Raw genomic sequence first — 12,601 nt, 5'->3', positions numbered from 1 at the left:
GTAGAGATCAATGGTATAGGTTCTGTAACCAAACAACCTAGGTTTGCATTCTGGTTTCATTCAGCATTTCTAGTTCTGGGCTTCTTCCATAAATCGGATATTATTTCCTAACTCATATAGTTCGTTGGAAGTATTTACTTCTATTATGTGTAAATAACTTAAAATAATGCTTGATACCTAGGACTCTAAGTAAGTGTGAAAACAAACAGGGTTTTAGCTAGCGTCTAACACCTCCTTATACACAAACCAGGGTCTTCCATCACAGCTTCAGAAGGTGTTTATAAAATTGTTTTCTGAAGCAGACTGGACATTCTCATTCTGATTTTGGACACTGCAGATGGAGGCTGGAGCCCACCTGGATGCGCATGCTCCGTGCTGACCAGCCTGGGGGGTCTGCATCAGTGAGAATTCTTCCTCCCACAGTGAATTGAAGCTTCCACCTTTGTTTGGCCCTTTAGGCTGGGGAGGCCTGGGATCTCCCCCTCTGACTTTGCCTTCATCTTCTGTGTGACCTTGGCCTCAGTATCTTTGCCTCTTTGAACCTCAGTTTCCCCACCTATCAATTACAGGCATGAGCTCTCCTGTGACAGTGGGATCTGATCACACAGAGAGAGCCTATGGCCCAACCGTGGTGCAAAGTCACCGAGCATAGAGAGTGTGCATCGGGCTCTACCCCTTCAGTCCAGTTACTTAAGCTCTAACACCTCATAGGAAAGACACCGATATTAAGGCCGTCTTTGGAGAAGCAGGGCAAGATTCAGGAACGCACACTCCAGGCTGTACTTGGCAGGTGTGGGAGGTGGAAAGGGTTGGAGGAGAGGGGTCACTGGTGCCCAGTGTCTCCCACAGGCGCTGGCCCTACGGCTCGGACGGCTGCCAGGCTCACGGCTTCCAGGGCTTTGTGACAGCGTTGGCCAGCATCTGCAGCAGTGCAGCTATCGCCTGGGGGCGCTATCACCACTACTGCACCCGTATGTATCTGGGCTTCTCCAGTGGAGGGACACCGATGCAGTGTGGAGAGGATAAGAGGCAGGGCGGGGCAGTCAGAACTAGCTACAGCTCCTTGTTTCCCAGGGCAGGGAAGTGTGGGTGGGTGTGAGTGTGCATGCCTATCATGTGTAGGCACTCATTTCAGGAAAGGAGGGAGGGTGGGAGAGTGTGCAGGAGAGCTATTGAGGCTATCTTGCCATCACTGCAACCTTGGGCAAGTCAGGGATCCTCTCTGAACCTTAGTCTCCTCCTATATGAAATGATTTTTTTTTTCTTTTTGAGACGGAATTGCTCTATTGCCCAGGATGGAGTGCAGTGGCTCGATCTTGGCTAACTGCAACCTCTGCCTCCTGGTTTCAAGCGATTCTTCTGCCTCAGCCTGCCGAGTAGCTGGGACTACAGGCGCGCGCCACCACGCCCAGCTAATTTTTGTATTTTTAGTAGACATGGGGTTTCACCATATTGGCCAGGCTGGTCTTGAACTCCTGACCTCGTGATCTACCTGTCTCAGCCTCCCAAAGTGCTGGGATTACAGGTGTGAGCCACTGCGCCTGGCTGAGATTATTTTATTTTATTTTATTTTATTTTATTTTATTTTATTTTATTTTATTTTATTTTATTTTATTTTATTTTATTTTTGAGACGGAGTCTCGCTCTGTCGCCCGGGTTGGAGTGTAGTGGCCGGATCTCAGCTCACTGCAAGCTCCGCCTCCCGGGTTCACGCCATTCTCCTGCCTCAGCCTCCCGAGTAGCTGGGACTACAGGCGCCCGCCACCTCGCCCGGCTAGTTTTTTGTGTTTTTTAGTAGAGACGGGGTTTCACCGTGTTAGCCAGGATGGTCTCGATCTCCTGACCTCGTGATCCGCCTGCCTCAGCCTCCCAAAGTGCTGGGATTACAGGCTTGAGCCACCGCGCCCGGCAGCTGAGATGATTTTAATAACCAATCTCAGTTTTATTTTGAAAATCAAATGAGATCAGGGTTACAGAAAATGCCCTTGCAGATAGGTACTACGGAGGTGCAGAGAGGCTGGGTGTATGTGTGTAGCTGGGCATGTGCCCTGGCACCCAACCATTCCATGAGGCTTCATGAAAACTGTCCAGCTCTAGATTTCCCAATCTGCATGGTCAAATACCATCTTCATAATTGGCCATATCAGTGTACAAACTGCTCTGTTTCTCCTTGATTTTTTTTTTCTTAAAAGTGACTCATTTTTTAAAATGTAAACACCTGCTTCAAGCTCATTCTAAACAACATCTGGGAAATCACAGGTTTAATGTTCTTATAATTTTAATACAATTAAAATAAAAACCTGTTCACCCAGAGACCATCCAGAACCCTATTCACCACCATGGGTACATAAACATGTTTTGGGGAGCTGTGGCTCAGCTAACCCTCCTAGCAAACCCTCAGCTCACAGCCTTGGAAGCAGAGGCACAGAGAAGTTAAGCAGCTTGCCTAGGGTCACACAGCTACTAAGGGCAGAGCTGACACTGGGCATGACCTGGTACATCCAAGTCCTGAGCTATGAATTTGCTCAGCACAGAGGCTGCTGTGAGGTCTATGGCCAGCACAGCTCAAGCCGTGGCATGGCCTCTTTGGAATCCACAGAACTTCCCTTGCCATAGTCACATGTACAGCCGCCTTCCCTGCAAAGTCACTGCCCGTCATGGGTCTCTCCAGGCCAAAATGCTTCCATCGGTCTCATCATTTTGAGTGGCAATAGTTTAGCCTTCCTGTCCACCTGGTCTCAGAGTGCTTCTCCCACTACTTCCATCCCAGCCCCCGCCCCAGTGATCCCTTGGACCATCTTACACACACACACACACACACACACACACACACACACACACACACCACCTTCTCAGACAGCAACAGGCTTCTCTGCCTCAATATAGAACAGTTAATCCCTATGCCAGAGGCCTTAGATCAAAGCCCTTTCTATACTGAGAGCATGGCAGAGCAGTGTGAAGGCAGGCAAAGGGGAATGAGGAGGTCTGAATTCATCTACTCCATCCCTGGGAGGTTGTATGCATGTCACCTTGGCCATCTGTTTCTAAAGCTGAAAGTCTGAGGCAGCACAAGGGTCCAGGTAGGTATTCATTATTGTGCCCACAGAGAATTGCTTGAACCTGGAAGGCAGAGGTTGCAGTGAGCCGAGATGGCACCACTGCACTCCAGCCTGGGCAACAGAATGAGACCATGCTTCAATAAAACAAAAACACAAAAACAAACAAACAAACAAACAAAAACAGGAAGAAGAAAAGGCCAGGCACGGTGGCTCATGCCTGTAATCCCAACACTTTGGGAGGCTGAGGTGGGCAAATCACTTGAGGTCAGGAGTTCGAGACCAGCCTGGCCAACATGGTGAAGCCCCATCTCTACTAAAAATACAAAAATTAGCTGGGCATGGTGGCATGAGCCTGTAATTCCAGCTACTTGAGAGGCTGAGGAAGGAGAATTGCTTGAACCTGGGAGGCAGAAGTTGCAGTGAGCCGAGATCATGCCACTGCACTCCAGCCTGAGTGACAGAGCAAGACTCTGCCTCAAAAAAATTTTTTTTAAAAGATTGGCAGAACTGACCTCTTGACTATATCAAGTCTTCCTATCCATGCACATATTTATTGTGCCCACGGTTGGGGTGGGAGGTATCTTAGTCTGCCCAGGCTCCTATAATAGAATGTTATAGACTGGGTGGCTTGAACAATAGAAATTTATTTCTCAGTTATTCAGGCTGGGAAGTCCAAATTCAAGGTGTCAGCATGGACAGGTTCGTTGAGGGCTTGCTTCTTTATTTATAGATGTTCATCTTCTTGCCATGTCCTCACATAAAAAGAGAGATTGTCACTTTTGTGTTCCTTCTTTTATTTTTTTGAAACAGAGTCTCACTCTATTGCCCAGGCTAGAATGTAGTGGCACCATCTCAGTACACTGCAGCCTCCACCTTCTGGGTTCAAGTGATTCTCTACCTCAGCCTCTTGAGTAGCTGGGACTACAGGCGCATGCACCACGTCCAGTTAATTGTGTCCCTTCTTATAAGGGCACTAATCGCATCATGGGGGCTCCACCCTTATGGACTAGTTATAACCCAAAGGCCCCACCTCCAAATGCCATCACACTGGGGATTAGGGCTTCAACATATAAATTTGAGGGGACCCGAACATTCAGTTCATATCAGAAGGTCACATCCAAGCAAACTCCATCTGGAACCATATCAGTAGAAGCAAAGTGTAGATGAGGGAGGTTGTAGATGTGCTCTTCTCTCCTGATCAAAGCCCACCTAGAGACCTGTCCTCTGCCCTGGGATCTTAGACACAAAGGAGTATGACAAATAAACAGTAGACAGAGGAGGGCACCTGTGAAGTGCATCCTGAAGCCAGATCCAGGAGGAACCACTGGATGAAAAGGACCCAATGACACTGCAGCAGAGAGGGGGCTTCAGGGAAGGGATCAGAGGAGGTCAAATCAGCATGGCTGATTCACATCAAAAGATGCTGCTGGGACCCAGCCTCTGCCTTTGGCACTGAGATTGAGCCCCAACCCCCGAGTCAAGCATTCTCAGAGGGTATCCTCGAAGCAGGGGCAGTGGCCTGATTCTGAGCAAGTGCTGAGGATGGTGGTAAGTCCAGACTTCTGCCTCCATCCCCTATGACCCTCACCTGAACCCCTGCCCATGCTTCTTCCTGAACTTTGGCTTTGAAAACACATCTGTCTCTTTGCCATTCCCTCCTTGTCTCTGTCCTCTGAAGAAGATGGTATAGTGTGTCTATTTGGAGACCTTCACCATCCATTATCTATTTCATTCTTCATAACAATCCTCTGAGCAACTCATTATCATTCCCCTTGTGGCAAGGATTATCATTCCCCTTGTGGGCGAGAACACTGGGGCTCAGAGAAGCTTTTCACTTGCCTGAGGCAGAGCTGTGGTTCTCATTTTGGTGACTTGCTTAGTTAATCCCCTTCTCAGCCTCAATTTTTTAGACCATGACACAGGGATAAGAAAACCTCCTTCTGGCAGGATGTGGTGACTCAATCCTGTAATCCCAGCACTATGGGAGACTGAGGCGGGTGGATCACTCGAAGGGACACTCTTCAAGATAGGGAAGTCCATTCTTTCTCACTCTACCAGGCCATCTCCCCCTCACAACCTCCTCTTCGTCCTCTGTCCTGGGCAGGCAGCCAGCTGGCCTGGAACTCGGCCATCTCTCTGGTGCTCTTCGTGTGGCTGTCTTCTACCTTCTGGGCAGCCTTGCCCCTCCTGGGCTGGGGCCACTATGACTATGAGCCACTGGGGACATGCTGCACCCTGGATTACTCCAAAGGGGACAGGTGAGGTGGGAGGAGCAGCTTCGAGGCTCCTATCCATGGGAATCTTGACTTCGAACTCCTATTACAAGGGTGCCCCAGCTGAAAATCCAAATGGGGAAATGTGAATGTTTGCCAGATAATCTCAACTCCTTAGTCATGATACCCACATGTAGGCAGACATTGGGACTGGAAAAAGCCTGTTCTGAAAACTGGCCGGGTGATGGGAATGCTATGAAAATTGGGACCCAGAGTTGAACCCAAAAAGAGACATCATACAGGGAGCCATTGGCTTGTGTCAGTGATAACAGTCACCAAGCCACACCACCTCTTTGCTGTCTTCAGCACAGTCGGCCATCATGGCTCTGACCTCATCAGTTTCTAGAGGGTGCCATACCCTTGGCACAATAGATTCAAAGAACATTATGGTCCTTCCACTGGGAGGGAATGCCCTGAGCATACGCTATGAGGCAATCCCTGGAGAAATAGAACTGAATGCATGAGGGTCCCCACCCTCATGGGGCTCGTGTTCTGGTACTGCCCCATCAGGGGGCTCTAGGGAGACAAGGGCTTAGGGGGATCCTTTAGAAACTGCCTTGAGGAATGGTCACATGGGCTGCAGCCCCTCTTGCTTCCACTAGAGCCACGTTGCATTCATCTGCTTTACCCATGGTGTTTAATCATGAGGCATCTGCACTGGACGACAGGCTTTCCAGGTGATGCCTTTTTGAGAATGCTGGGCCTGGTTCAAGTGTCCCTCCATGGCTCTCCCCAGCCAGGGTCCAGTCCTTCCAGCTGCCCCTCCCTGGTGTACAGCTCCAAGGTGACATAGTCTCCCCTTCTAATGGGAATCTGCCTCCCTGGGACTCCCACCATTCCCTTCACCTCCCCATGACCACTACCTGGGAACCCAGGCTCTTCTGTGGTCCCTTCAACCATTTCTTCAGTGACGTAGTATCCAATCTTCTTGTTATCCAGTCTCCTTTTAAAACCTTTGGGCCTAGAATGCTCCTTGAGTGTTCCTTCCTCTTGGTCCACTGACATCCCCACCATTGGGTGAACATGTTTCCCAAACTAAAATTTCCCATTCTTCATGCTTGGGGGACAAACAGGAAAGCAGGGCTAAGCACTTGAACAAGAAAGAGGCCTCGGCCGGGCGCGGTGGCTCAAGCCTGTAATCCCAGCACTTTGGGAGGCCGAGACGGGCGGATCACGAGGTCGGGAGATCGAGACCATCCTGGCTAACACGGCGAAACCCCGTCTCTACTAAAAAAATACAAAAAACTAGCCGGGCGAGGTGGCGGGCGCCTGTAGTCCCAGCTACTCGGGAGGCTGAGGCAGGAGAATGGCGTGAACCCGGGAGGCGGAGCTTGCAGTGAGCTGAGATCCGGCCACTGCACTCCAGCCTGGGCGACAAAGCGAGACTCCGTCTCAAAAAAAAAAAAAAAAAAAAAAAAAAAAAAAAAAAAAAGAAAAAGAAAGAGGCCTCTTCCTCCTCGGAGCTCCCTGGCTTCTAAAGGCAAGTTCTAGGGGGACCTCGTAGCTCCCAAAGGGAATTTACCTGGGACCCGGGAGCAATCACACTGAGTACTTGTGTGAATGGAGCATTTTCCCACATCCGATCATCGAGAGCAGAGCTGGTGGGTCCTTGAGGGCAGCTGACCATCCCTGAGAGCTGACCCCAGTCCTCCATCCGCTCTCCCTGTAGAAACTTCACCAGCTTCCTCTTCACCATGTCCTTCTTCAACTTTGCCATGCCCCTCTTCATCACGATCACGTCCTACAGTCTCATGGAGCAGAAACTGGGGAAGAGCGGTCATCTCCAGGTAAGGACCCCTCCCGGAGTGTTATCTGACGGTGCAGCGCAGCCCCAGGCTCTTGGTGTCCCGAATGAAGAATTGAATGTGACACACACAAATAGCAAAGCAAATATTCATTGCTTTTGCAGCAAAGCAAAGCAGCAAAAGTTTATTCAGCACAGTATTACACTCTCAGAGAGGGGAGGGCAGACCGATCTCTGCGAAGTGAGATCAGCACCAGTTTGGTGTATTTTGGGTTCTTTTATGTGTTTATTTTTCTTCTTCCCAAGGCTGCCTAATCTCTAGCCAGCGTCTGCCTTTTGATTGATAGGTTACTTAGTCGCTTTGGCCCTTGTGTGATTGCCTGTCACCTCCATCCCATAATCTTAAGTACATGCATGATACGCAGTCCATATGCATGAGCCTTAATGAGCTTATTATCATACAGGGTCATTTTAAGGATACTTTTTCTCTCTAATGCGCATGCCCATCTCTGAGGAACTGCTCCTGACAGGTTTGGTCCAGATCTAGCCGGCCATGGGAGCTTCTTACTCACTTTTTAATCTTATTTTTGTTTTGGTTGCTCAACTTCTGTTTCTTGTCTTGCTTCTTGCTCACCGCCTCTTCACCTTGCTTCTGCTTCTACTTATTCTGCCCTTTAACCTCCAATTCCCTCTGCTAGTCTCCTGCCTCAAGAGCAGCAGAAAGTTCTCGGTTCCACTCAGGGACACCAGGGAATATGAACAATGTGACAGACAGCAACCAGGGGTTTTCTGCGTTTTCAATGATCAAGAAAAAATCCAGCTTGTGCACAGCATAGGATGTTAGAACTGGAAACTACCCTCTGTTTGCTCAGATCGCTAAGGCCTGGGGAGCAAGGATCAGGACTGCTCAGATTCACCCAGACCTGGTAACTCTGGCGACCAGGGCTCCCTGCCGGACACCATCCCTGCTGTTCCACTTAATTCTTGCCAAAGATCTGAGGTTTGGCACAAAGTTACAGTCTTTTTAAATGCTGCTTTTAAAGTGCTTTGAGATGTTTAATTTAATCACAGTCACAGGGTAGTGTCCAAAAGATAAAAATCAAACCTATAAGCACATTTGTCCAAGAAATATAGTACTTCAAAATAAGCCCTCCTAGCCATTTTTAAATTTCTGCGTTACCATTCCCTTGCCAAGGTTTTATTTTAACTTGGTCACCTGGATGACCTCTAACAAAGGAGTCCTAACAAGCAACAAAGATTAGAACAAATTCAGATCTTAGTATTATTTCATCTTTGCAACCACTCTATGAGGAAGGAGGTTTTCTCTTTTTTTTTTTTTTTTTAGTTTTTTTTTTTTTTTTTGAGTGGGAGTCTCGCTCTGTCACCCAGGCTGGAGTGCAGTGGCCGGATCTCAGCTCATTGCAAGCTCTGCCTCCCGGGTTTACGCCGTTCTCCTGCCTCAGCCTCCCGAGTAGCTGGGACTACAGGCGCCCGCCACCTCGCCCGGCTAGTTTTTTTTTTTTTTTTTTTGTATTTTTTAGTAGAGATGGGGTTTCACCGTGTTAGCCAGGATGGTCTCGATCTCCTGACCTCGTGATCCGCCCGTCTCGGCCTCCCAAAGTGCTGGGATTACAGGCTTGAGCCACCGCGCCCGGCCTTTTTTTCAGTTTTTTGAGACGGAGTTTTGCTCTTGTCCCCCAGGCTGGAGCACAATGGCGCAATCTCGGCTCACCACAACTTCCACCTCCCGGGTTCAAGCGATTCTCCTTCCTCAGCTTCCCGAGTACCTGGGATTATAGGCATGTGCCACCACACCTAGCTAATGTTGTATTTTTGGTAGAGACGGGGTTTCTCCATGTTGGTCAGGCTGGTTTCAAACTTCCGATCTCAGGTGATCCGCCTGCCTCTGCCTCCTAAAGTGTTGGGATTATAGGCATAAGCCGCTGTGCCTAGCCTTCTCTTTTCTTTTCTTTTTTTCTTTTGAGACAAGGTCTTACTCTGTTGCCCAGGTTGGCGTGCAATGGCAATCTCGGCTCACTGCAACCTCCGTCTCCCGGGTTCAAGCGATTCTCCTGACTCAGCCTCCCTAGTAGCTGGGATTACAGGCACCCGCCACCATGCCTGGCTAATTTTTGTATCTTTTGTATCTGTTGGCCAGGCTGGTCTTGAACTCCTGACCTCAGGTGATCCACCCATTTCGGCCTCCCAAAGTGCTGGGATTACAAGCTTGAGCCACCGCGCCCGGCCAGAAGGAGGTTTTCTTATCCCTGTGTCGTGGACTGAAAAATTGAGGTTGAGATGGGCGTTAACTAAGCAACTCACCAAAAGCCACACACCTGGATTCAAACTTAGGTCTGGGACTCCACCACCCACGTGGTCAATCACAGTGCATGAAAGAAACTCTTTTTTTTTTAAGTCACTTCATCTGCCACTTTATTTATTTATTGTAAATTGGAAAAGGACTGTGCAAATCTATTTTAGCTGCAGCCCCGATGCTCCCCCGAGGTCAGAAGGAGAGAAAGGACTTTGCTGGGACCAGAATCCAGTCCCCTGGCTCCCAGCTGGCAGCTAGCATAGGCGCCGCCTCCAGGCTGTCCTCCGCGATGCCCGTCCCAAACCCTGTCTGGAGGCGCAAAGTTCACATTTATTGGAGGCACAGGCAGCCGGGAGACAAGGCTGCCACCATGATCTCCTCATTTTTCTGGGTTGACTTTAAACCATTGTCTCTGGTGGGCATCGTCAAGGTCACACGCAGGGGTCCGGGGACCTTATCCCAAGCTAAGCGGCTTCCGGAGACCGCACAGCCTCTCCAGGGGATTCCAATTCTCACGGCCTCGGCTCCCGGGAGGGCCCCGCAGTGCTGAGCTCCCTTCCCCCCACCCCCAAATAAGGGACAATTAAGAGAGAAAAAAAAGTCTCTTGGTCAACAAATTTTAAAAATCCAAGATGGAAGAAAATATGTTCTCTTCCAACTTAATCACCCTCTTTGTTAAAGAAAGTCATGTCAGGGAGAAAACAGGCAAGAACTTTAGCGTCAGAATTTGCACGTTCGCGTGTGTGTGTGGGGGGGGGGCGGGGGGCAGGAATCCGGCCGCTCCCGCTGAAATTAAAGCGCAAGTCTTGCGCCCCCTCATGGCGCCACGCGGCACCCCAGCGTCTCCCGCTCTCCGGACAAGCCCCGTGCCCGCTGATTATATTTCACATTGGGAGCCCAGACAGGGTGGTCTCGCCAGGTGGCTGTAGCTGTGGATGACCAGTTGGTTCTAGGACTGAGGCCTGAGGGCAGCTCAGCCTGGGGCCCCTTGAGCACGCAGTCACAGAGCCCAGGATTCCTCTTAAAGAGCACAGACCCGGGCCAGGCACAGTGGCTCATGCCTGGAATCCCAGCACGTTGGAAGGCCGAAGGAGGAGGATCCCTTGAGCCCAGGAATTCGAGACCAGCCTAGGAAATATAGTGAGACCCTGTCTGTATTTGACAAACAAACAAAGAGTACAACCCAGGAGGAAGCTCATTATCCACCCAGTCTCGACCTCCAGCCACGTCAGGTATTATCAGGCCATTTTACAGACACAGCAACTGAGGTCAGGCAAGCTTAAATAAAAGGCTTAAGGTCACACAGTCTTAAACAACAGAGAGGCCCATCTGGTCCCAAGTTCCCCTGCAGACTCAGCTCCCTCCTGAAGCCTGGTTCATGCTGCCCAGCCCTGCTGAGTGCTGACCTGGTCTTCTCGGCCGCATGGGGCTGTGGGCCACCTGGAGCAAGCTGACATCTCCTGCCACAATTTCTCCCCAGGTAAACACCACTCTGCCAGCAAGGACGCTGCTGCTCGGCTGGGGCCCCTATGCCATCCTGTATCTATACGCAGTCATCGCAGACGTGACTTCCATCTCCCCCAAACTGCAGATGGTACAGATACTTCTAGTACCCAAAGCTAGACCCCTCTCAGTCTTTGTGTCTCTGTCTCACCTCATCTCACTTTCTGGATTTTTGGCCTCTGTGTCAGTCTCTTCCTCTCTGTGTTTCTTCCTTTGGATACTCACAATGCATAGAGCATTAGTTTGCCTCCCTAATCCCCTACCTCGTCCCTGAGTCATACCAGGCTGCGACTTGACATTGCCCAAACCTCATGTGAGATGACAGGGACAGCCAGCCAGATGGTGCAGATAAGGACTCTGTGACTAGGGGTTGAGATTGGTACCCAGGCTGGGAGCAGGTGGGTCTGGACAAGAGTATGACTCCATGGGCTCCATGAGCCATGAATCTCTGCCAACTAGTCAGGGAAGGCTCCAAGGCTGCAGAACTAAATGATTGGCAGCTGCAGGTGGGGGTGACTGGGGTCGCCAGGTGGGACCAGAGAGAGGAGCAGTGGCTTTGAAGCTTCTTTTCTGGACTTTTCTGCCACAACAGGTGCCCGCCCTCATTGCCAAAATGGTGCCTACAATCAATGCCATCAACTATGCCCTGGGCAATGAAATGGTCTGCAGGGGGATCTGGCAGTGCCTCTCACCACAGAAGAGCGAGAAGGACCGAGCCAAGTGAGCCTACCATCCTGGACTGAGCCCCAGGCCGGGAGGCTGCCCCAGGAGTCCTGCCCAGCAGCCTCAGCGGCCAAGCCCAGACACTCACCCACCTTCCCTAATGGCCCCGTGGAGCCTGGCCCTAGGCTGGACACAAGGATTCAGAAAGACACCAGGCTGCACAGAAAGAGCCAGATGGACCTGAGTGTTGGTCATAGCCTTCTACACTCGAGGCTGAGAGGCTTCAGGAAAGTCACTCCTTTTTAAAAATAATAATAAATTTAAGGGGGTACATTGCAGTTTTGCTACGTGGATAGATTGCCTAGTGGTGAAGTCTGGGCTTTTAGTGTAACCATCACCCTAATAATATACATCATACTCATTAAGTAATTTCTCATCCCTCACCCCCTGCCACCTTGTCACCCTTCTGAGTCTCCGATGTCTATTATTCTACACTCTGTGTCCATGTGTATACATTATTTAGCTCCCACTTACAAGTGAGAACATGTGGTATTTGACTTTCTGTTTTAGAGTTATTTCACTTAAAAGAATGACCTCCAGTTTCATCCATGTTGCTGCAAAAGACATGATCTCATTCTTTTTTATGGCAGTGTAGTGTTCCATTCCATACACACACACACACACACACACACACACACACACACACACATTTTCTTTAACCAATCATCTGTTGATGGATTGATTCCATATCTTTGCTACTGTAAACAGTGCTGTGATAAGCATACAAGTGCAGGTTTCTTTTTGATATACTGATTTCTTTTCCTTTGTGTAGATACCAATAGTAGGACTGCTGGATCAAATGGTAGCTCTATTTCTAAGACAGTATGGAGAACTCACCATACTGTTTTCCATAGGGGCTGTACTAATTTACAGTCCCACCAACAGTGTATAGGTGTTCTCTTTTCTCTGCATCCTTACCAATATCTGTTATTTTTTGACTTTTTAATAATAGCCATTCTCACTGGTGTGAGAGAAGATCTCACTG

At 49.6% G+C, this 12,601-nt stretch overlaps 1 protein-coding gene across 1 annotated transcript in view; it reads left to right on the top strand.

Annotated features, from left to right (window-relative positions):
- The window catches only part of RGR (retinal G protein coupled receptor), a 282,289-nt gene extending 269,951 nt beyond the window's left edge, over positions 1-12,338 (top strand). The window contains exons 4-7 of the mRNA XM_050803925.1: positions 850-971; positions 5,164-5,317; positions 7,002-7,119; positions 11,486-12,338. Coding sequence (XP_050659882.1) covers positions 850-971; positions 5,164-5,317; positions 7,002-7,119; positions 11,486-11,617 — 526 coding nt within the window. The 3' untranslated portion in view covers positions 11,618-12,338. The remainder of the gene's footprint in view (positions 1-849; positions 972-5,163; positions 5,318-7,001; positions 7,120-11,485) is intronic.
- Positions 12,339-12,601: the final 263 nt, after the last annotated feature.

Source organism: Macaca thibetana, chromosome 9, assembly GCF_024542745.1.
Source record: "Macaca thibetana thibetana isolate TM-01 chromosome 9, ASM2454274v1, whole genome shotgun sequence".
In the NCBI taxonomy this organism is placed as follows: domain Eukaryota; kingdom Metazoa; phylum Chordata; class Mammalia; order Primates; family Cercopithecidae; genus Macaca; species Macaca thibetana.
Note: the sequence above shows the minus strand (reverse complement) of the source record. Positions and strands in the feature narration are given on the sequence as shown.